Here is a 25,000-nt window from a genome sequence, read left to right on the forward strand (position 1 = left end):
CGAGCAGCCGCATCAACAACGGAGGCGGAGAACATGGTCCACTCGGAGGCAAATGTCTGCATGAGTGCAGTGAATGTGTCTAGGTCGGATTCATAATCTGAAGTCTCCAAGAAACCACATTATCAAGCTTTGCGATTTTTCAGATTCTTGTCTTTTCTGGCCTAGACAATGTGCTCTCCCTCTGGTGATGTGTGGGACAGGAACTGAGCGCTTGTCTGTGCAGCATGAGGTCGTCCCTTCAGGAGCCATGTTAGCATTAGCATCATTAGCCTGCAAGAGAGTCAGCTTTCCGCCGAGGTTACGATCCATCAGCTTAGATTGTTTTGCTCCCAAAGCATTACCTACTAGGGCTGGGTATTGCCAAGACCCTCGCAATACGATACGTATCCCGATACAGGGGTCGCGATACGATACATATCCCGATACAGGGGTCGCGATACGATACATATCCCGATACTTGTATGTCCCGATACAATTCCCTCATTACGATACGTATCCCGATACTTTTTTGAAAAAAGGGTCTTAAAGTTTACCAAATGGGCATTTGTTTTATTCCGGATAAGAAAATGCATGAATTTTCATGTTTATCCACAAAGCTTATGCAAAGAACACATTCAAGTAAAGGTCTGTGTAATGTGTGTGATGTGTGGGAGTCTGTTGACCCTCTGTTTGTGTCTTTTTGTTGTTGTTTTGGTCTTAAAATCCCGTTTCTTCGGGTCGGGCTCGGCACTAAGCTAAGTAGCGCTAGCGTGGAAGTGGCCGCGGCTAACGCTAAGCTAACAGGCGCTCAGCGGGGCCCTGTTGGATAGTTGTATTGTTTAACCGCTCGGTTTTATTGTTTAACCGTTCGGTGTATGCAGTGTAGCGTAGGGAAGATGTGTGTGATGTTGGTGTCAGGTTTGTGTCCGGTTCTTTGCCTCCGGTTCGGCTGTTGTGGTGGCCTCAGGGCTGTATTAGCTCCGGGGCTAAAATTGCGGTCACGGGGCTAAGTTAGCTCCGGGGCTGCGTTTAATTTGTATAAAATAAAGGGGTGAAAGGAATGAAAAAGGAAATCAAATTGAATGGAAAAGGGAGGCGTGTAACAGTAGCGACGTTTGGAGCGAAAAGCTCTTCTTCAGGCCTGTGCACACGCTGGTGCACGGTGTGTGTTTGTCTCAGTAGTTCCGCGCTGTTTACCGCCCTCTACAGGAGGGAGCTTCTGAACGGCCGCCCGGACAATTTGTAATAAATTAACGTTATTGAAAAGTATCGATATGGCGATATTTAGTCGCCGTATCGATACTTTGAACACAGCCCTAAACCCTACCAACATTTTTCGCACCGTGACATTAACCCCTTTTCTGCAAATGAATGACTCTTTACCAACTGTGGTTTATGAAGATTTACTTACCAAATAATTAAACAGATAAATATTAATATGGAATATGCAAATTAATAATTAAAGGTGGAATGGATACAATAAAAAAAAATTGGCCCAAATCTGAGTCTCATTTCCTCGTGGCGTGGACTGCTGATTAGTCCTGCCACGTATCAATCATAGAACACACCTACTGCACAGCTGCAGCCTCGTTGGCTCGTCCCCATGAGCAGCATGTTTCCCTGTGTCTAAGCGCATGGATCTATCATAATATAGTTCCCTCAGTGTACGGGACAAAATTAAGACACAGAAACACAGTTCGAGCTCAGAAGAGACGGAAATCTACGGAGACAAGCGATGATGCGATCCGTCGCGCTAATAAACAAACGCACGTGCAGCAGCGAGGCTTTTTTGTGCCTCCGCACGGGGGAGTGGCATGTGCACGGGGGGAGTGGCATGTGCACGGGGGAGTGGCATGTGCACGGGGGGAGTGGCATGTGCACGGGGGAGTGGCATGTGCACTGGGGAGTGGCATGTGCACGGGGGAGTGGCATGTGCACGGGGGAGTGGCATGTGCACGGGGGAGTGGCATGTGCACGGGGGAGTGGCATGTGCACGGGGGAGTGGCATGCAGTGGAGTGGGATTGGAGTTCTCCAATCGGCGAAAAATCGTCCATTACACCTTTAACAGATTGACACTAGATAAGATTGTTCTAGATGGATCTAGTTGTGTGTTAGTTAAGTAAGGCGATCTTATCAGCCAAACTGTGAATTACGTGCGTTTATACGACCAGAAGCAGAAGCTGTGTGATCCAGCCAAAAAAGGGGCCTTTGGTGTCCGCGTTGACGGAGCTGACACCTCCAGGGTTCAGATCTTAGGGGGTCACGCTTGGAAGGACATGGGCCACTTGGTCTGATACACCTGCGTAACAGTTCGGGCTGAATAAGAGCTGGATGAGGGCCGCTTTGCTCTGAGGCTTTCCTCAGATGAAGAAAAGTCAGTTGCACTGATCCACAGATGAGGCCCCCTGTGGCTCAGAGAAAAGTCTTTAAAGCAGCTCTGCTTGTGTACAAGTCTCTCCATGGCCTAGCACCAAAGTACATCTCAGACATGTTAGTGCCATATGAACCATCTTGGACTCTGAGGACCTCAGGGACCGGCCTCCTGCTGGTGCCAGAGTCAGGACTAAACATTCAGTTTTATGAAGCTAAAATTTGGAACATTCTTCCTGAAGATGTGAGACAAGCTCCTATTCTGGCTATGTTCAAATCTAAGATAAAAACATTTCTTTAGCTGCGCATGTGACTGAAATGATTTTATTTGCACTCTTCTCTTTTATGTCTTAAAGTGTTTTGTGATTTCTGTCATGTCTTGATGATTTATATTTTCTTTTTTCAAGATTTTGTGACCGTAAGCTTTTTTGGGCCAGTTGAAAATGATGCATGTTATGCATATGTATATCCGTCAGAGATTGTGTGAAGTGATTAGCTCAGCTGGTTGGAATGTGACACCTCCTGCCCTGTTCCAAGGACCTGTTGCGATTTAAGGGCCGTGCACTGAAATAGAAAATACTGTATCATGTAAGCCTGAAGCAAGCATTCAGAACATCACCTCTGTCTCCTTTCTCCCACAGGCCATCAACTGCATCGTGGGAAATGTAGTGTACGAGCGACTGGCTGAACATGGACCCAAACTAGGACCTGTCACCAGGAAGGATCCGCTGGTCACCAGGTTAGTGTCCTAATCAACTAGCTAAGACGTTTTCATTGTGTACTCTGGTTTTGTCTAGAAAGTCTACCAAGTTGTTCTCTTGTTATTCATACAACATTCAACATTGTCCCCTCATCAAATACAGTTGTGGTCAAAAGTGTACATACACTTGTAAAGAACATAATGTCATGGCTCTCTTGAGTTTCCAGTTATTTCTAAAACTCTGATTTTTCTCTGATCGACTGATTGGAACATATACTTCTTTGTCTCCTTTGACTTTCCCATTGTAGCGTTTATGGGCGTTTGTGTCCAATGAGCCCTATTTAAATGAGCTCAGAGAAGTCACCATCTGTAGTCACTCAGAATCACTCACAAGAAGTTAAGAGGCCATGTATGAAGCTCATTTCATTGACAAAACTTTCTAAGTCACCAAAATTACTAATTCATGTTGCTGTATGTATATTTTTGACCCAGCAGATTTGGTCACTTTTTCACCCAGAATAAAGTCATAAAAGAACCAAACTTCTTGAATGTTTTTTGTGACAAAGAAGTATATGTTCCAATCAGTCGATCAGAGAAAAATCTGAGTTTTAGAAATAACTGGAAACTCAAGAGAGCCATGACATTATGTTCTTTACAAGTGTATGTACACTTTTGACCACAACTGTACATACAGTGAGGAAAGTAAGTATTTGAATATCCTGTGATTTTGCCAGCTCTCACACTTAGAAATTATGGAGGGGTCTGAAATGTTCATCATAGGTGCATTTCCACTGTGTGAGACAGAATCCAGGAAATCACTTTTGATTTTTAAATAATTTATTTGTATGTCATTGCTGCAAATAAGTATTTGATAAAATCAATGTTAATATTTGGTACAGAAGCCTTTGTTTACAATTACGACAAACGTCTCCTGTAGTTCATGACCAGGTTTGACTCTGCATCAGGGATTCTGGCCACGCCTCCACACAGATCTTCTCTAGATCTGTCAGGTTTCAGGGCTGTCGCTGAGCAACAAGGAGTTTCAGCTCCCTCCAAAGTTTAGTATCGGATTTAGGTTTGGAGAGGTCATTGTCATGTTGTCATGCCATCTTCAATGCTCAGACTTTGAGCAACAACCTCCTTCCCTCAGTCACTCCTTACAGACCGGTACAGAGCAGTCGTCCTGTCCCCTGTGCAGAAAAGAACCCCCAAAGCGTGATGTTTCCACCCCCAAAGCCAAAGCGTGATGTTTCCACCCCCAAAGCCAAAGCATGATGTTTCCACCCCCAAAGCGTGATGTTTCCACCCCCAAAGCCTGATGTTTCCACCCCCAAAGCCTGATGTTTCCTCCCCCAAAGCGTGATGTTTCCACCCCCAAAGCGTGATGTTTCCTCCCCCAAAGCGTGATGTCTCCTCCCCCAAAGCGTGATGTTTCCTCCCCCAAAGCGTGATGTCTCCTCCCCCAAAGCATAATGTTTCCAACCCCAAAGCATGATGTCTCCACCCCCAAAGCGTGACGTTTCCTCCCCCAAAGCGTGACGTTTCCACCCCCAAAGCGTGATGTTTCCACCCCCAAAGCGTGATGTTTCCTCCCCCAAAGCCTGATGTTTCCTCCCCCAAAGGGTGATGTTTGTTTCCTCCCCCAAAGCATGATGTTTCCACCCCCAAAGGGTGATGTTTGTTTCCTCCCCCAAAGCCTGATGTTTCCACCCCCAAAGCCTGATGTTTCCACCCCCAAAGCCTGATGTTTCCACCCCCAAAGCCTGATGTTTCCACCCCCAAAGCCTGATGTTTCCACCCCCAAAGCGTGATGTTTGTTTCCTCCCCCAAAGCCTGATGTTTCCTCCCCCAAAGCGTGATGTTTCCACCCCCAAAGCCTGATGTTTCCTCCCCCAAAGCGTGATGTTTCCTCCCCCAAAGCCTGATGTTTCCACCCCCAAAGCCTGATGTTTCTTCCCCCAAAGCGTGATGTTTCCACCCCCAAAGGGTGATGTTTGTTTTCTCCCCCAAAGCCTGATGTTTCCTCCCCCAAAGCGTGATGTTTCCACCCCCAAAGCCTGATGTTTCCACCCCCAAAGCGTGATGTTTGTTTCCTCCCCCAAAGCCTGATGTTTCCTCCCCCAAAGCCTGATGTTTCCTCCCCCAAAGCCTGATGTTTCCTCCCCCAAAGCCTGATGTTTCCTCCCCCAAAGCCTGATGTTTCCTCCCCCAAAGCATGATGTTTCCTCCCCCATGCTTCACAGTAGGGATGGTGTTCTTGGGATGGTCTTCACCCTTTTTCACAGCGTGGTGATTTTATAACAAAAAGTTCTCTGTTTTTAGATGGTAAAAAGCTGCTGATGTTATTGATTTGATGTGGCTGTTAAAGTTCAAGTCTGAGTCCATTATTACCCCCAGATTTCTAACTTGATTTGTAGGTTTTAGAGCGAGACTCTGGAGGTTCAGGTGGATGTCATTTGTCACCTTGACAACAGCAGTCTCAGTGCTGTGATGAGGTCTAAAACCTGACTGAAAAACATCTAATGAGTTGTTTATTAAGAGGAAATCTGTAACATTTTCAAGGACTTTGCCCCAAAATGTCAGATTAGAGATGGGCCGGTCATGACTCAGGACTGCAGCATCAAGACTGCTCTTCTTTAGGAGAGGCTTTATGACCGCAGTTTTCAAAGACATTGGGAATGTTCCAGATTGAAGCGACATGTTAAAGGCGGTATGGAGGATTTTTCGGCGATTTGAGAACGCAGGCGGAAGTGCGCATACGCACTCCCCCGTGCGGACCGATACAACACACACGTGCGTTTGTTTATTAGCGCAACGGAGCACAACGCATCGCTCGTCTCCCGTAGATTTCTGTCCACTTCTGCGTCAGCTCGAACTGTCTTTCTCCGTCTTCATTTTGCCCTGTACACTGAGGGAACTATATTATGATAGATCCATGCGCTTAGGCACGCGGAAACGTGAGGAGGAACCGGACGCGGCTGCAGGTGAGCGGTAGGTGCGTTTTATGATTGATACGTGGCAGGACAAATGATTTATCCACGCCACGAGGAAATATGATAAAAAATTTGCTGAAAAAAATCGTCCATACCACCTTTAACTATGTGAGTGATGGTGCTAACAAACTGTTCAGCACAGACTTTAGAAATCTGGAGGCTCACGCATGGAGGCAGCATGTAGATGAGTTAGTTCTAAGTGTCTTGGTGGTTTTAGGGTTATTAGCTTCCAATTATTTAAAAAAAATATCTTTCCCTATTTCTACATAAAATGAGGTTGTACATGTTCAGCTTCTCTTTGTAAATCTCTTTTTGAACCTGGAGCTTTGACTTGAGCCATTTCCGTTGGTCCTTTTTTGTGCCCTGACCCAATCATCATGTCTCCATGGAGCCTTCTGCTTATTTTATTTTTTTAATTTAGCCTTCATAGGGGCAATGGTGTCCAGAACATGCAAAACACTAGATGTAACAGTTCAACAAGTGATTTACATTAGAACATGAAGCAAGTTTATCATTTCTATAAACATTGCATCTTTTTAAGGCCAATCTAGACAAAGTACTTTTCAGTGGTCAGGGGCCGGAAGAAACTGTCGTTTGTTATAGAACGCTGGAAGTGAGTGTTTCATTTTTGCCAGTTCGAGTGCATGAGCAGATTATTCTCTCCGCTCTTTGGCCTTGATTGGTGCCAGATGTTGGTCTGGAAATTAGTGAACCTTTGCTGCGTTTTCAATATGAAAAGTATAAGTTCAATATGAAAAGTATAAGCTAAGCATTTGACAGTATAACAGTATGACAGTATTGCACATGGGTATGTCAGTATTGCACATGGGTATGTCAGTATTGCACATGATTATGTCAGTATTGCACATTGGTATGACAGTGTTTGTTGTAGAGTCTGACAGCAGCAGATGGAAAGACCTGTGAAACGTCTCCTTCACACAGCGAGGGTGGATCAGTCACTGAAGCTGCTCTCCAGAGTGGACAGAGTAGATGTGAGTTTAGCCAGGACCCTTCTGTCCCCCACCTCCTGCACCGAGTCCAGAGCACAGCCCAGGACGGAGCTTTGTCCAGCTTCTTCCTCTCCCTCTCTGTGATTCTGCTGCTCCAGCAGACCACACCTACAGGAGCTGATGCCACCACAGAGTCAAAGAAGGTCTTCAGGAGTGGCCCTGTCAGGAGTGGCCCTGTCACTCCAAAAGACCTGAGTCTCCTCAGGAGGTAGAGCCGACTCTGGCTCTTCCTGTACAGTCTGTGTTATGAGTTCAGTCCAGTTTGTGGTTCAGATGAACACCAGGTTGATCATTTGTATTTTAATAATGATGCGGAAAATCATGAATAAGATGTTTATAAAATACAGCAGTGTGTCTTTTTTCCCCTTGATAGATATTTCACCTTCCCGTATGGAGACATGACACTGGAGGAGGAGATGCTGCTGCTGGATCAGCCAGAGAAAATCTGTCACTTCCTGGCTCACAACGGCTGGGTGATGGGAGATGACCCTCTGCGCAACTTTGCTGAACCAGGTACTCCCAGGTTAACTGTTTGCTCAACCAGATATCCATCCGTCCATCTTCTTCCGCTTATCCGGGGCTGGGTCGCAGGGGCAGAAGCCTAAGCAGGGACTCCCAGACAAGAGACATGGAGAGTCCCTCCAGCGTGTCCGGGGTCTTCCCCGGGGCCTCTTCTCGGTGAGACATACCCAAAACACATCTCCAGGGAAGCGCCCAGGAGGCATCCGGAACAGATGCCCGAGCTACCCCAGCTGGAGGAGCAGCTGCTCTACATCGAGCTCCCCTTGTCTGACTGAGCTTTTCACCCTATCTCTAAGGGAGCGCCCAGCCACCCGGCGGAGAAAACCGCTTGTATCCGCGATCTTGTCCTTTCGGTCATTACCCAAAGCTTATGATCATAGGTGAGGACAGGAACGTAGATTGACCGGTAAATCGAGAGCTTTGCCTTTCGACTCAGCTCCTTCTTCACCACAACAGTCGATGCAGCGACTGCATCACTGCAGCCGCTGCACCGATCCAACTGTCAATCTCACGTTTCATCCTTCCCTCACTCGTGAACAAGACCCCGAGATACTTGAACTCCTCCACTTGGGGCAAGGACTCCCCACCCACCTGAAGAATGCAAGAAGCTGATTCTCATCCCAGCTGCTTCACACTGCAAACCGTCCCAGTGCAGCTGCAGGTCCGGGTTTGATGGAGCCATCAGGACAACATCGCCTGCAAACAGCAGAGATGAGATCCTGTGGTCCCCAAACCAGACACCCTCCAACCCCTGACTGCGCCTAGAAATTCTGTCCATAAAAACTCTGAACAGAACCGGTGACAGAACAGAACGAGATCCATAAAGCACATGTGGACTGGTTGGGCAAACTCCCATGAACCCTCGAGCACCCGATGGAGGGTATAGAGCTGGTCCAGTGTTCCACGACCAGAACGAAAACCACTCTGCTCCTCCTGAATCTGAGGTTCGACTATCGGTCGGATTCTCCTCTCCAGTACCTTGGAATAGACCTTACCCGGGAGGCTGAGGAGTGTGATCCCTCTGTAGTTGGAACATACCCTCCGGTCCCCCTTCTTGAACAGAGGGACCACCACCCCGGTCTGCCAGTCCAGAGGCACTGTCCCCGACCGCCACTCGATGTTGCAGAGACGTGTCAGCCAAGACAGTCCTACATCCAGAGACTTTAGGTACTCTGCCACTGAAGAGTTTGCCAAAAACCTTAGGAACTTCAGCTTGGGTGATGGACGAGTCAGCCTCAAGTCCTAAGTCTCTGCTTCCTCTTTGGAAGACGTGGCAGTGGGAATAAGGAGGTCCTCAAAGTATTCCTTCCACCGTCCGACAACATCCCCAGTCAAGGTCAGCAGGTCTCCACCGGCATCATAAACGGTGTTGGTGAAGTGAAGCATTGCTTCCCCCTCCTGAGGCGCCGGACGGTTTGCCAGAATTTCTTAGGGGCTGACCGATGGAGGAGGACTATCGCCTCTGTGACAGCACAAGCTGTGGCCCGCCGATACCTGTCAACGGCCTCAGGAGTCCTACAAGCCAGAGTGGCCTGATAGGCCTCCTTCTTCAGACTGACGACATCCCTTACTTCTGGTGTCCACCACCAGGTTCGGGGGTTGCCGTAGCGACAGGCACCGGACACTGCGACCACAGCTCCAAGCAGCCGCATTGACAATGGAGGTCGAGAACATGGTCCACTCGGACTCAATGTCCCCAGCCTCCCCCGGCATTTGGGAGAAGTTCTCCCGGAGGTCTGAGTTGAATACCCTACTGACAGAGGCTCCACTAGACGTTCCCAACAGACCCTCACAATGCGCTTGGGTCTGCCAAGTCTGTCCGGCTTCCTCCTCCGCCAGTGGATCCAACTCACCACCAGGTGGTGATCGGTTGACAGCTCTGCCCCTCTCTTCACCCGAGTGTCCAAGACACACGGCCGGAGGTCAGAGGTCAGATGACACGACAACAAAGTCGATCATGGATCTCCGGCCTGTGTCCTGGTGCCACCTGCACTGATGGACCTTGTGCTTGAACATGGTGTTCGTTATGGACAATCCGTGACTGGCACAGAAGTCCAATAACTGAACACCGCTCGATCGGGTTCAGCCGTTCTTCCCGATCACCCCTCTCCAGGTGTCACTGTCATTGCCCACGTGGGCGTTGAAGTCCCCCAGTAGAACAACGGAGTCCTTAGTCGGTGCACTGTCCTGTAAAATCCTGTGAAATCCAACACGTGGCGGCTGAGTTGTAGGGCTATAAGCAAGCCCACACCAGCTCTCTCCCTGTGGGCAACACCAGAGAAGTGGAGCGTCCAGCCCCCTTGTTCCAGAGCAAAGACTGTGCGTGGAGCTGAGGCTATATCTAGTTGGTACCGCTCAACCTCCCGCACAAGCTCAGGCTCACCCCCTTTTATTAAGTTAATAATTTCCAAAGGAATAGAAAAAACATTGCAGCTGTAATTATTAATTAGCTGAACTCAACTGATAGAATATTTATATTGCTGGGTATCAGCTGAAAACTGGCTTTCTTCTGACCTGTAGTAATTAATTGATATTACCGGTAATATTTTTTCTTAAAGACTCAATTTGACTCATTATTCAACATTCAACATTATTTGTATATTTCCTCCAATACCTTGTGGTGTCCATCCATCCATCCATTTTCTACCGCTTGTTCCCTTTCGGGGTCGCGGGTGACTGGAGCCTATCCCAGTGACTTCGGGCCTTAGGCGGGGTACATCCTGGACAGTGGCCAACTTGTCGCAGGGCCTTGTGGTGTCATGATATTAAAATCTTAAGTTCACTTTCAATATGAAGGTATAAATGGTCAAAATGTGTCCTCAGGCTCAAATGTGTACCTGCGGCGTGAGCTGGTGTGCTGGGGCGACAGTGTGAAGCTGCGTTACGGGAAAGGCCCTGAGGACTGCCCCTATCTGTGGGAGCACATGAAGAACTACACCGAGATCACAGCCACGCACTTCCACGGAGTCCGACTGGACAACTGCCACTCCACACCGCTGCATGTTGCCGAGGTAACCAAATCCAGCTGCATGTTCATTATGCAGTCGCACTTTTTATCATAGTTTTGGTTGGGGTGCAACTTATACTTATATTTAGGCCCGAGCGCCACAAGCTGGCGAGAGGCCTATTAGTCTCGTAAGGCCGTGCGAAGCACGGCTGCGAAAGTGCGCACGTAGTGCGCACGAAATCGAGCGCGAAGCGCTCGCCCACTTCCAAACACTCACTAACGCACTCCTCCACTCATGCACGCCCCGTGCATGCTAATTAGTTGTAGGAAAATGGAACATTACCGTTGTAAACGGGCGAAGCCCGTGCAAAAGTTTGCACTAAACGAGCACTTTACATCGCGGTCGTCATCCCCATATAAAGCACTCATTTGCGCTAAGTAGCTCACGAATACGTTCCCCATCTCTTGCATGTTCCGTGCATATAAGCATGTAATGCAAAAATTGAACATTATTACTGTATAGAGGGCCAAAAACACAAAGTGGGCGGAGCCCACTCAAAATTATCGAAAGTACCCGTCAGTGACCAGGGACCCACACCATGAGGTAGGAAAGCGCGAGCGCTTTCCGAAAATGTATAGTTTATGATATTTGAAAAATGGGAAACATTGTTTTCGCATCGGAATATTATTCTTTCTTCTTCTTCTCGGGACCAACCACCCATTTTTCACCCAGTGAACATTGACGAAAAGTCACAAAAATTTGCACACCTCTAAAAATCGTGCCTCTCTACATTCTGGCTATTTCCCTTTTCTAAAATAAAAAAAATTGGCGCGTCAGCGCCCCCAAATGTACCAAAAATGCATTGAGGGATGGGAAATGACCCAAAAAAAATCTGATCGTAGAATAATGAAATTTGGCGCAGAGGTAGATGGTGACAAGAGAAGTAAAAAATAATATTACGGCAACGCCGTCTGCCCAACCAAATGTCGGCCATATTGCTTCAAAAATGGCTAAACATGACTTCGGAGTTTTTCCAAACGTCGTACTTTTACAAACTCCTCCCAGGGCGTTGGCCCTAAAAAGCTGAAATTTGGTGAAAATGCTACTGAGGAGTGGGACATAAAAAGTTATCCAAATTACATTGATACCTCTCACGGTCTCTGTGCGGCGAAGCCGCAAACTGTAGCTAGAATTTCAGAAATCTCCCATATGTAAAATTTCTGCCGTTTGCGCAGATAAAGTCCGAATTGCGTCAAATTAGAATCAGTTGTTAAACTCTTTGCCCTAAACCTACTTGAAGTGAAATAAATTTATTTGGCGCCACAGCGCCCCCTACAGATTTTATATGGAGGTTGAATGTTTAGTTTTGCGAAATTATCTGAAATTTGACACACAACTCAATTTTGGCATCCCCATCAAAAAAGTCAGTGAGACCCATGTCATAATTGTTATGGCGTTGCCGTAGCGATGACCAAAACCTCCCATGTTATTCCAATGGGGAAATCGCCAGAACATGTTTACACTTTAGACTTTCACAAACTCCTCCCAGGGCGTTAGCCCTATTAACCTGAAATTTGGTGAGACTCATCTTCAGTGGTGGACCATCAAAAGATATCCACATTTTTATTCAAAGAGTCACGGTGTCTGTGCGGCAAAGCCGCACATTTTGCCAAGAATTCAAAATAAAATAGCTTTTTGATGGTAAAACAAAGGGGAGAAGATGTGACAGCGTCACAGATTCAGCAGTAGGCGTAATAAAAGGACAATTGGGGCGCGTTAGCGCCCCCTCCTCTTGCGGCGTGGCGGCGGCGTAGCGAGGGCCGATCATTGCCGCTTGCGGCTATATTTATACTTACTTACGCATTTCATTCTCCAGTGTGACTCATGTTTTTTTCTTTTCTATTATGCATTTTTTGGCTGGTGCGACTTATAGTCCAGAAAATACGGTATGATTGTCAGTATCACCATACAAAAAATGACATCCTGTTGTCCAAAAACATATTATTAGTCCCATTCATCCCGTCTTATTCCTGTAAAAAATCCATATTAGGATTATTCTTTTCTTTTTGACGTGTGAATTGGATTAGAGATTCATCTCATCAAATATTGTTCTTCCAGTACTTTATTCGGTTATGACCTTTATGTTAGGACTTTTTCACAACAACAAGGAGATTTTTTTGTTTTATTTGTGATGCTTGGATAAAGGATGCAGAGAGTGTGGCAGGAGCAGTGTGGCAGGAGCAGTGTGGCCGCCTCACAAGCTAATGAGGTTAACATGGCTCACAGGCCCATTGCGCAGCCCTTCTTCACTGCAGGACAGGGAATCTCAGAGCTCTCTCACAGATGGAGTTGAGGAGATGACTCTGCAGCAGCTCTCATGATGTCTGAAATGAAACACGAAATGCAGCGTGACATGAGGCACTGAGTGACAGAATGAGTGACAGGTGTGAAGGTGTAACTCAATGAACTGACACATGATATTTCCCTGTGTGTGTCGCTCCTGTGTGTGTCGCTCCTGTGTGTGTGTCGCTCCTGTGTGTGTGTCGCTCCTGTGTGTGTCGCTCCTGTGTGTGTGTCGCTCCTGTGTGTGTCGCTCCTGTGTGTGTGTCGCTCCTGTGTGTGTGTCGCTCCTGTGTGTGTGTCGCTCCTGTGTGTGTCGCTCCTGTGTGTGTGTCGCTCCTGTGTGTGTGTCGCTTCTGTGTGTGTCGCTCCTGTGTGTGTGTCGCTCCTGTGTGCGTCGCTCCTGTGTGCGTCGCTCCTGTGTGCGTCGCTCCTGTGTGCGTCGCTCCTGTGTGCGTCGCTCCTGTGTGCGTCGCTCCTGTGTGCGTCGCCCCTGTGTGCGTCGCTCCTGTGTGTGTGTCGCTCCTGTGTGCGTCGCTCCTGTGTGCGTCGCTCCTGTGTGCGTCGCTCCTGTGTGCGTCGCTCCTGTGTCTGCGTCGCTCCTGTGTGTGTCGCTCCTGTGTGTGTGTCGCTCCTGTGTGTGTGTCGCTCCTGTGTGTGTGTCGCTCCTGTGTGTGTGTCGTTCCTGTGTGTGTCGCTCCTGTGTGTGTCGCTCCTGTGTGTGTCGCTCCTGTGTGTGTCGCTCCTGTGTGTGTCACTCCTGTGTGTGTGTCTCCTGTGTGTGTGTCGCTCCTTTGTGTGCGTGTGTGTGTGTCGCTCCTGTGTGTGTCGCTCCTGTGTGTGTGTGTCGCTCCTGTGTGTGTGTCGCTCCTTTGTGTGCGTGTGTGTGTGTGTGTCGCTCCTGTGTGTCCAGTTCATGCTGGACGCTGCCAGAGTGATCAGACCAAACCTGTACGTGATCGCAGAGCTGTTCACAGGCAGCGAGCTGGTGGACAATGTCTTTGTGAACAGACTGGGCATCAGCAGCCTGGTGCGAGGTACGGCCCCCCAACGGCCCCCCAACGGCCCCCCATGGACCACTCATGCACGGCCCCCCATGGACCACTCATGTACAGCCCCCCATGGACCACTCATGCACGGCCCCCCACGGACCACTCATATACGGCCCCTCATGGACCACTCATGTACGGCCCCCCATGGACCACTCATGTACGGCCCCCCACGGACCACTCATGTACGGCCCCCCATGGACCACTCATTCACGGCCCCCCACGGACCACTCATATACGGCCCCTCATGGACCACTCATGCACGGCCCCCCACGGACCACTCATATACGGCCCCCCATGGACCACTCATGCACGGCCCCCCACGGACCACTCATATACGGCCCCTCATGGACCACTCATGTACGGCCCCCCATGGACCACTCATGTACGGCCCCCCACGGACCACTCATGTACGGCCCCCCATGGACCACTCATTCACGGCCCCCCACGGACCACTCATATACGGCCCCTCATGGACCACTCATGCACGGCCCCCCACGGACCACTCATATACGGCCCCTCATGGACCACTCATGCACGGCCCCCCATGGACCACTCATATACGGCCCCTCATGGACCACTCATGCACGGCCCCCCACGGACCACTCATATACGGCCCCTCATGGACCACTCATGCACGGCCCCCCACGGACCACTCATATACGGCCCCTCATGGACCACTCATGCACGGCCCCCCACGGACCACTCATATACGGCCCCTCATGGACCACTCATGCACGGCCCCCCACGGACCACTCATATACGGCCCCTCATGGACCACTCATGCACGGCCCCCCACGGACCACTCATATACGGCCCCTCATGGACCACTCATGCACGGCCCCCCACGGACCACTCATATACGGCCCCTCATGGACCACTCATGCACGGCCCCCCAACGGCCCCCCAACGGCCCCCCATGGACCACTCATGCACGGCCCCCCATGGACCACTCATGTACAGCCCCCCATGGACCACTCATGCACGGCCCCCCACGGACCACTCATATACGGCCCCTCATGGACCACTCATGTACGGCCCCCCATGGACCACTCATGTACGGCCCCCCACGGACCACTCATGTACGGCCCCCCATGGACCACTCATTCACGGCCCCCCACGGACCACTCATATACGGCCCCTCATGGACCACTCATGCACGGCCCCCCACGGACCACTCATATACGGCCCCCCATGGACCACTCATGCACGGCCCCCCACGGACCACTCATATACGGCCCCTCATGGACCACTCATGTACGGCCCCCCATGGACCACTCATGTACGGCCCCCCACGGACCACTCATGTACGGCCCCCCATGGACCACTCATTCACGGCCCCCCACGGACCACTCATATACGGCCCCTCATGGACCACTCATGCACGGCCCCCCACGGACCACTCATATACGGCCCCTCATGGACCACTCATGCACGGCCCCCCATGGACCACTCATATACGGCCCCTCATGGACCACTCATGCACGGCCCCCCACGGACCACTCATATACGGCCCCTCATGGACCACTCATGCACGGCCCCCCACGGACCACTCATATACGGCCCCTCATGGACCACTCATGCACGGCCCCCCACGGACCACTCATATACGGCCCCTCATGGACCACTCATGCACGGCCCCCCACGGACCACTCATATACGGCCCCTCATGGACCACTCATGCACGGCCCCCCACGGACCACTCATATACGGCCCCTCATGGACCACTCATGCACGGCCCCCCACGGACCACTCATATACGGCCCCTCATGGACCACTCATGCACGGCCCCCCAACGGCCCCCCAACGGCCCCCCATGGACCACTCATGCACGGCCCCCCATGGACCACTCATGTACAGCCCCCCATGGACCACTCATGCACGGCCCCCCACGGACCACTCATATACGGCCCCTCATGGACCACTCATGTACGGCCCCCCATGGACCACTCATGTACGGCCCCCCACGGACCACTCATGTACGGCCCCCCATGGACCACTCATTCACGGCCCCCCACGGACCACTCATATACGGCCCCTCATGGACCACTCATGCACGGCCCCCCACGGACCACTCATATACGGCCCCCCATGGACCACTCATGCACGGCCCCCCACGGACCACTCATATACGGCCCCTCATGGACCACTCATGTACGGCCCCCCATGGACCACTCATGTACGGCCCCCCACGGACCACTCATGTACGGCCCCCCATGGACCACTCATTCACGGCCCCCCACGGACCACTCATATACGGCCCCTCATGGACCACTCATGCACGGCCCCCCACGGACCACTCATATACGGCCCCTCATGGACCACTCATGCACGGCCCCCCATGGACCACTCATATACGGCCCCTCATGGACCACTCATGCACGGCCCCCCACGGACCACTCATATACGGCCCCTCATGGACCACTCATGCACGGCCCCCCACGGACCACTCATATACGGCCCCTCATGGACCACTCATGCACGGCCCCCCACGGACCACTCATATACGGCCCCTCATGGACCACTCATGCACGGCCCCCCACGGACCACTCATATACGGCCCCTCATGGACCACTCATGCACGGCCCCCCACGGACCACTCATATACGGCCCCTCATGGACCACTCATGCACGGCCCCCCACGGACCACTCATATACGGCCCCTCATGGACCACTCATGCACGGCCCCCCACGGACCACTCATATACGGCCCCTCATGGACCACTCATGCACGGCCCCCCATGGACCACTCATATACGGCCCCTCATGGACCACTCATGCACGGCCCCCCACGGACCACTCATATACGGCCCCTCATGGACCACTCATGCACGGCCCCCCACGGACCACTCATATACGGCCCCTCATGGACCACTCATGCACGGCCCCCCACGGACCACTCATATACGGCCCCTCATGGACCACTCATGCACGGCCCCCCACGGACCACTCATATACGGCCCCTCATGGACCACTCATGCACGGCCCCCCACGGACCACTCATATACGGCCCCTCATGGACCACTCATGCACGGCCCCCCACGGACCACTCATATACGGCCCCTCATGGACCACTCATGCACGGCCCCCCATGGACCACTCATGTACGGCCCCTCATGGACCACTCATGTTCTGCTCGGGCCAGTGCTCGCCTCTCCGTGGAGCTGACGTGTCTGGTGTGGAGCATGTTTCAGACCTAACATTGATGCTGTTGCTTTGTGCTGCTGTAGACGACTCACCAAAACATGGAAATCACAATCTGAATGGGTTAAGACTGCAATTAAACACAATATCCCGTCTCACTAATGTATAAAATATTTATATTTTGTGAAGTTTGACTTTACCAGAGACAGTGTTATATTCTAATCCTGAAATGCGTCAATCACCATCTGATGAATCAAAAGTTGAAAGGATTCCTTTGCACATGAGCATTAGAGCGGCTAAACCTCTGGTTTCATCCTGGATTAGTTTTGCTCCTCGTGCTTCAATCTTTTCTCAAAATGGTAAAATGGTAATTCTTCTGGACGTGTTTAAAATGTGAACTCTACCATTAAACTGCCCATATGATTCAAGACAGAATATGTGTTTTTTAATTTACAATCATTTCAATAAAACAAATGTATCTTTTTTTTTTTTACACAATAGATATTTTTCATGACAAAATGATCATACTTTCTTCACATGACCAGGTGAAGGCTCAGATCACTGTAAAACTCTTCATGATACAGTTTGTAGTTAGAGCTGAGTTGAAATAATAAATTTTCCGATTTTTAATCGATTCGCATATTAATAACCGATTATCGATTCGTACGTCTAAAGATCGATTTTTTAATTTATTTATTTATTTTTAAAATTAAAATTATTTTCTACATTTCCCTCAGTGAACTTCAATCTACCTTCAAGAAAGATGAATCGAATCGGAATCGAATTGATTCTTGAAATTTGAATCGAAACCAGCTCTATTTGTAGTTTTGAAATTAGTTTTAGCATTGATTAGTATCATATATTTCATACTTTTAACGACCCTAATCACAATTCAAATGTGATAATGTATTCTTCATTTTGTTCTAGTTTGGTCCAAGTTTAGCAAATCTAGATTTTGATGCAGTTGAAATCTTAACGTTCAAAATGATGAACGTATATATGCCTTAAAATGCAAACGTATAGTTAATGTGCATCCTGCCTTAACTCTCTGCTCCTCCTCTCTCCTCTCTGCTCCTCCTCTCTCCCCTCTCTCTCTCCTCTCTCCCCTCTCTCCTCCTCTCTCCCCTCTCTCCTCCTCTCTCCTCTCTGTTCTTCTCCTCTCTCCTCTCTCCTCCTCTCTTCTCCTCCTCTCTGCTCCTCCTCTCTCCTCTCTGCTCCTCCTCTCTCTTCTCTGCTCCTCCTCTCTCCTCTCTGCTCCTCCTCTCTCTCCTCCTCTCTCCCCTCTCTCCTTTCTCCTCTCTGCTCCTCCTCTCTCCTCCTCTCTGCTCCTCCTCTCTCCTCCTCTCTGCTCCTCCTCTCTGCTCCTCTCTGCTCCTCTGCTGTGTGGCGTGCTCATGCTTCTGCAGTACATGCTGGATGTGGCTCGTGCTGTGTGTCCTAACCTGTATGTGGTGGCCGAGCTGTTCACTGGCAGCGAGGAGCTGGACAACGTCTTCGTCACCCGGCTGGGCATCTCCTCGCTCATCCGAGGTAATGCAGCGCATGGCTACGCTCTGGCCCTGGGCTAATGCACATGTGGGACGCAGACTTGTTTCCACTGGAGATGAAAGAAGAGCCAGGTCAAGTACCACAAGCTGTCAAGAACCATACTTATACACTTACATACTTATACAGGCTGCAACGCTCAGCTATCGGGAATCTTCAAAATAAACTAAAACCTGTTTTTCTTCCTCCAAAATTCAATTGGGGGGAAAACTTAAAGAAAACAGAACAGAAAACAGATGCGAGTCAAACCTCAAACCTCCAGTGGAAACAAGTGCAGGGCTTCAGACAGAGGGCTTACTGTGCTGTGTCCCGGGCAGAGGCCATGTCTGCGGGGGACAGCCACGAGGAGGGCCGCCTGGTGTATCGTTATGGAGGAGAGCCTGTGGGAGCGTTTGTCCAGCCCAGCCTGCGCCCGCTCATGCCCACCATCGCACACGCCATGTTCCTGGACGTCACGCACGACAACGAGTGCCCCATTCAGGTAGGTGCACCCCAAGTCTGAGCAGCGGGATAGCAGTGTGTCTGGGGGTTTCTAACAGCCATTAAAGGAAACTCCTCCAGCTCAGCTCCTGACCCAAGATCAAGATTAATGATTTGACATTTGACATTCTATTTTACATGAATGACTTATTTTTTCCATGATTTATTTGATCATAGTTTATACTTTACTATATCATTAATTGTTTTAAAATTCCTTGAGAATTTGTTCACTGACAAAAGCAATAAAAGCTCCTGATTGGAGTGATTGTGATGATTGTGATGGTTGTGGTGGTTGTGATGGTTGTGATGGTTGTGGTGGTTGTGATGGTTGTGATGGTTGTGATGATTGTGATGGTTGTGGTGGTTGTGATGATTGTGATGATTGTGATGGTTGTGATGGTTGTGGTGATTGTGGTGGTTGTGATGGTTGTGATGGTTGTGGTGGTTGTGGTGGTTGTGATGGTTGTGATGGTTGTGGTGGTTGTGATGGTTGTGGTGGTTGTGGTGGTTGTGGTGGTTGTGGTGGTTGTGGTGGTTGTGATGGTTGTGATGGTTGTGATGGTTGTTATGGTTGTGGTGGTTGTGGTGATTGTGATGATTGTGATGATTGTGATGGTTGTGGTGGTTGTGATGGTTGTGATGGTTGTGATGATTGTGATGATTGTGATGGTTGTGGTGGTTGTGATGATTGTGATGATTGTGATGGTTGTGATGGTTGTGGTGATTGTGATGGTTGTGATGGTTGTGGTGGTTGTGGTGGTTGTGATGGTTGTGATGGTTGTGGTGGTTGTGATGGTTGTGGTGGTTGTGGTGGTTGTGGTGGTTGTGATGGTTGTGATGGTTGTGATGGTTGTGGTGATTGTGATGGTTGTGGTGATTGTGGTGGTTGTGATGGTTGTGATGGTTGTGATGGTTGTGATGGTTGTGGTGATTGTGGTGGTTGTGATGGTTGTGATGGTAGTGGTGATTGTGATGGTTGTGATGGTTGTGGTGGTTGTGGTGGTTGTGATGGTTGTGATGGTTGTGATGGTTGTGATGGTTGTGATGGTTGTGGTGGTTGTGATGGTTGTGGTGGTTGTGATGGTTGTGGTGGTTGTGGTGGTTGTGATGGTTGTGATGGTTGTGATGGTTGTGGTGATTGTGATGGTTGTGGTGATTGTGATGGTTGTGGTGATTGTGGTGGTTGTGATGGTTGTGATGGTTGTGATGGTTGTGATGGTTGTGGTGATTGTGGTGGTTGTGATGGTTGTGATGGTTGTGGTGGTTGTGGTGGTTGTGGTGGTTGTGGTGGTTGTGATGGTTGTGATGGTAGTGGTGATTGTGGTGGTTGTGATGGTTGTGATGGTTGTGGTGGTTGTGATGGTTGTGGTGGTTGTGGTGGTTGTGATGGTTGTGATGGTTGTGATGGTTGTGATGGTTGTGATTGTTGTGATGAGTGTGATGGTTGTGGTGGTTGTGATGAGTGTGATGGTTGTGGTGGTTGTGATGGTTGTGGTGGTTGTGATGGTTGTGGTGGTTGTGGTGATTGTGATGATTGTTGATGAGTGTGGTGATTGTGATGATTGTCTCTGTCCAGCTGCGCTCGGCTCTGGACTCTTTGCCCAGCTCCGCCCTCGTGTCCATGGCGTGCTGTGCCACCGGCTCCACCCGGGGCTACGATGAGCTTGTGCCACACCAGGTACTGCACCGTCAAAATGCCAGTCTGCTAACTACTCCGTCTGATGTAACGCTGTTGTACATGTGCAGATCTCAGTGGTGAAAGAAGAGCGTTTCTACCCCAAGTGGAACCCATCAGCGCCCCCTGCCTCTGTGGGGGAGGTGGGACCGCAGACGGGGATTGTGGCTGGGAAACTGGCCCTGAACAAACTGCACCACGAGCTCGCAGCTCAGGGGTTCATGCAGGTAACACACACACATAAAGTTATACATATTATGTCCATTTTATAAAGAAATAGCAATAGTGATGTTTTAACTGGCCCTGGTCCCACAGTGCGGCCATTTTTTGAAACGCTTCTTTTAATGGGCAGAACTCTGGGTCCAAGGCCCTGGGGAGAAAAGGTGACTGTACAGAAGGTTCAAACTGCAGCGTCAGAGTGTCCAGTTTACATTCAAAGTCTATGTACAGTAGATGCGTGTCCTCAGTGACCCAGCTGTGCCAATCCCGCGTTTTGGACAATGCGACGCAGCAACCAATCAGAGATTACGCTCCAGTGACGAAGCTACGCATTTCATTATCCAGAAAAAGGACTGAACCAAACATGATCCAGACGCAGCTCTTTTCTGGTGGAGCGTCATGAACCCAGCCCATTGCTTCTAATATTCTGTTAATATATATGATATATACTGACATCTGCTCATACGCCTCAGGTGTACGTTGACCAGGTGGACGCGGACGTTGTGGCCATAACTCGTCATTGTCCCAGCACACATCAGTCTGTGGTGGCCGTGTGCAGGACGGCCTTCCATGACCCCAAAACTCACCACTACGACCCCAAAGTGCCCCCCATGTTCATCCCAGGTCTGCCCCTTCCTCCACATGTGTGCGCCTCTGCCTGCGGTCAGTTCAGAGGGGAACTTTTGTGTGTTGCGTCCAGGGAAAATCGAGGAGGTGGTGCTGGAGGCTCGGACTGTGGAGAGGAAGGCTGAGAGCTTTGTGAAAGACGGAAAGTTCATCAACGGGCTGCTAGAGTACACGGTGGAGATCAAAGAGCATATATCGGTAAAGCAGCAGTAAAGTGCATGTTCTTCTATGGCCTGCAGGTGTCAGTGTTGTTCATGTGTGTGTTCTGTAGCTGGAGGAGAGCACGGTGGTGATGCCAGCCGCGGTCACGTCTAAAGACCGCTCCGAGTTCGTCCAAGAGATCGGCTTTGAGAAGCTCACCCCGGGCAGTGTCATCGCGTTCAGGTAACTGACCAGTCCTTTCTCTGGAGGAAGACATTCTGTCCAATCATTTGCGTCAGTAATTACTGTAGATAATGCTGATAGAATTATCTAAACCTGAACAAGGCCAAGAAAACTTTTCCCATGCCTTTGGATTTGGAAAAGGTTTCTTTATTGTGAAGGAACTGTCACAATGTGTCATTTGTCTGCTCTGTTTGTCACAATTTGAAATCACAAAACACAAAGCAGTTCAAAATGTGATTTTATTTTAATATTACACATGAGGAGTTTTTATGAAATTACTTTTTAATTTTGCCATAGTCACCAGCTTAACTGAAGATTTTACAGTCTTAAATGTTTTTAATGTTTGATTTTGTCTTTTTTTTAAATATAATTTAACAAAATAAAAATATAACATGAAATAAAAACCTAAAAACATATATTTCTCACTTTTCACAAAGCATGACTTTATAAGCACTATTCACAGTTCACTTCCTGCTTCACAGTGAATAAAACTCTTTTACCATATACTTGTACTTTATTTATTACATAATTCGGGTACAGCCTGTTATAAACACAAAATATCAAATTTGTAGAAAATATACAAATCAAAACGATGTCCTTGTCACAGTCCCCTCCCCACACATCAAATGTCCCACTATGTTCAGTGTTCCTTCTTCTGACTGTGCTTTGTTTCCAGGGTGAGTCTGGACCCCAAGGCCCAGCAGGTGGTGGGGGTACTAAGGTATTACCTGTCCCAGTTCAGTCCTAAGTACCGCAGAGGAAGTACTGCTGATGACAACCCTCCGGAGGTGCTGCTGAAGCCTCTCTCACAGTTAGTACACATTCACTGGACGTCAATAGCCACGTTTCCACTGGTTCACTTTGGAGCAGATTGGTGAAAGTGTTTCCACAGTCTTGAGTTCACCGTTCTGGGCCGGTTAAGCGTTCCAAAGCGGTCTGGGTCACTTTTGGATTTCGGAATGCCTTTGAGAGAGATGATTGGCCAAGAAAATAACATCCAACGCTGATTTGATCTTGTGATAAACCGCGGTATTTCCTCTAATTCCAACTTATTTTAAGCTCGCAAAGCATGTAAGCAACAACTGTTTCCTGTTTATCGATGCACTGCACCCAAAATATTGCCAGGTCAAAATACATCTTTAATGATCCAAAGCCAAAGCATGACAAAGAGAGGTCCAAACGCAGTGTAGAGGCTTTGAGAGAAGTCAAAGAAATGAGGCAAAAGCTGTTCCTGTGCACGCTCGCTTTAGCCAAACTCACACACAAACTTTCAATTACTAAATGTCTTCTTGTGAATTGCTGAGATTGATCTTATGATTAAAAAATATCATTCAGGTACAATTTATGTTTTATTTATTAAGAAACATGAGTAAATATGTTTGGATGACGTCAGTGGCTCTTGTGACAGAGCTCTGCCTAGGGGCCCAGATCCAGGCCCTGGACATGGAGCTGGTCTGGGGGCCGGGGCCAGTCCAAACAGGGTTTATCTGTTGAGGTTATGTTTCTAATGGCTCTGGTGGAAAAAGTGAAAAAGGCCAGTGTGTTAAACTGTCCTGTCTAACTATGTGTGTGTGTGTGTGCGTGTGTGCGTGTGTGCTTGTGTGCTTGTGTGTGTGTGTGTTTAGGATCATGTCCAAGCTGACCCTGGCAGACATGAATGTGCTGCTGTTCCGCTGTGAGGCCGAGGAGCAGGAGGATGGAGGAGGATGTTACAGTATCCCAGGATGGGAGAGCCTCAAATACGCTGGCCTGCAAGGTCCACTCTCATTCATCTTATCTACTCTAGACATGAATCCGTGGCAAAAGCCGTGTCAGCGTCTTGTCAATGTCACCAGTGTTGGGAAGTAAAACGTGTGTTGCACAACTATATTCTAGTACAGTTACAAATTCATCTGGTGGTATTCAGAATAGTTTCCTAAAATCACAGTTCTACATTGCAATACTTCATCATACAATTTAGGCTTTGCACTGCACAATATTAAAGAAAATGTGTGTGTGTGTGTGTGTGTGTGTGTGTGTGTAGGTCTGGTGTCGGTGATGGCGAACATTCGGCCCAACAATGACCTGGGCCACCCTGTGTGTGCCAACCTGAGACAGGGAGACTGGCTCCTGGACTGGACCTGCAGCCGCCTGCTCACCAGAGAGGGGCCACTGGCTCAGGTAGGGACCTCCTACGCTCACGTACCCTCACATACCCTCACACACCCTCACATACCCTCACACACCCTCACATACCCTCACATACCCTCACATACCCTCACATACCCTCACATACCCTCACATACCCTCACATACCCTCACATACCCTCACATACCCTCACATACCCTCACACACCCTCACATACCCTCACATACCCTCACACACCCTCACACACCCTCACACACCCTCACATACCCTCACATACCCTCACATACCCTCACACACCCTCACACACCCTCACATACCCTCACATACCCTCACATACCCTCACACACCCTCACATACCCTCACATACCCTCACATACCCTTTATAGGAGATCTTCTATTGAAAGTGTTTTTCAAACTTCCTATAAGTGATCTGTTCTTTTCTTCTGTATCTACCTGCGTTGCAACAATGAAATTTCCCCATGTGGGACAATAAAGGAATATCTTATCTTATCTTATACCCTCACACACCCTCACATACCCTCACATACCCTCACATACCCTCACACACCCTCACATACCCTCACATACCCTCACACACCCTCACACATCCTCACACACCCTCACATACCCTCACATACGCTCACACACCCTCACATACGCTCACATACCCTCACATACCCTCACATACCCTCACACACCTTCACATACGCTCACACACCCTCACACACCCTCACACACCCTCACATACGCTCACATACGCTCACACACCCTCACATACCCTCACATACCCTCACACACCTTCACATACGCTCACACACCCTCACATACCCTCACATACCCTCACATACCCTCACACACCCTCACACACCCTCACACACCCTCACAC

At 49.3% G+C, this 25,000-nt stretch overlaps 1 protein-coding gene across 2 annotated transcripts in view; it reads left to right on the forward strand.

The window, feature by feature from the left end:
- The window catches only part of agla (amylo-alpha-1, 6-glucosidase, 4-alpha-glucanotransferase a), an 88,264-nt gene that overhangs the window by 26,793 nt on the left and 36,471 nt on the right, over positions 1-25,000 (forward strand). Inside the window, exons 10-22 of one of the 2 annotated variants that reach the window (XM_072441942.1) lie at positions 2,992-3,089; positions 7,427-7,566; positions 10,399-10,586; positions 13,777-13,900; positions 18,919-19,082; positions 20,658-20,759; positions 20,828-20,983; positions 21,449-21,599; positions 21,676-21,800; positions 21,874-21,986; positions 22,663-22,797; positions 23,612-23,742; positions 24,010-24,146. In XM_072441942.1, the coding sequence (XP_072298043.1) occupies positions 2,992-3,089; positions 7,427-7,566; positions 10,399-10,586; positions 13,777-13,900; positions 18,919-19,082; positions 20,658-20,759; positions 20,828-20,983; positions 21,449-21,599; positions 21,676-21,800; positions 21,874-21,986; positions 22,663-22,797; positions 23,612-23,742; positions 24,010-24,146 (1,764 nt within the window). Of the gene's footprint in view, positions 1-2,991; positions 3,090-7,426; positions 7,567-10,398; positions 10,587-13,776; positions 13,901-18,462; positions 18,587-18,918; positions 19,083-20,657; positions 20,760-20,827; positions 20,984-21,448; positions 21,600-21,675; positions 21,801-21,873; positions 21,987-22,662; positions 22,798-23,611; positions 23,743-24,009; positions 24,147-25,000 lie in introns of both variants that reach the window. The other variant, XM_072441941.1, reaches the window with a different exon arrangement.

The sequence above is a fragment of the Eucyclogobius newberryi genome, unplaced genomic scaffold, assembly GCF_026437365.1.
Source record: "Eucyclogobius newberryi isolate DKJ021-1_F unplaced genomic scaffold, fEucNew1.0.hap1 SCAF_12, whole genome shotgun sequence".
NCBI classification, from domain to species: domain Eukaryota; kingdom Metazoa; phylum Chordata; class Actinopteri; order Gobiiformes; family Gobiidae; genus Eucyclogobius; species Eucyclogobius newberryi.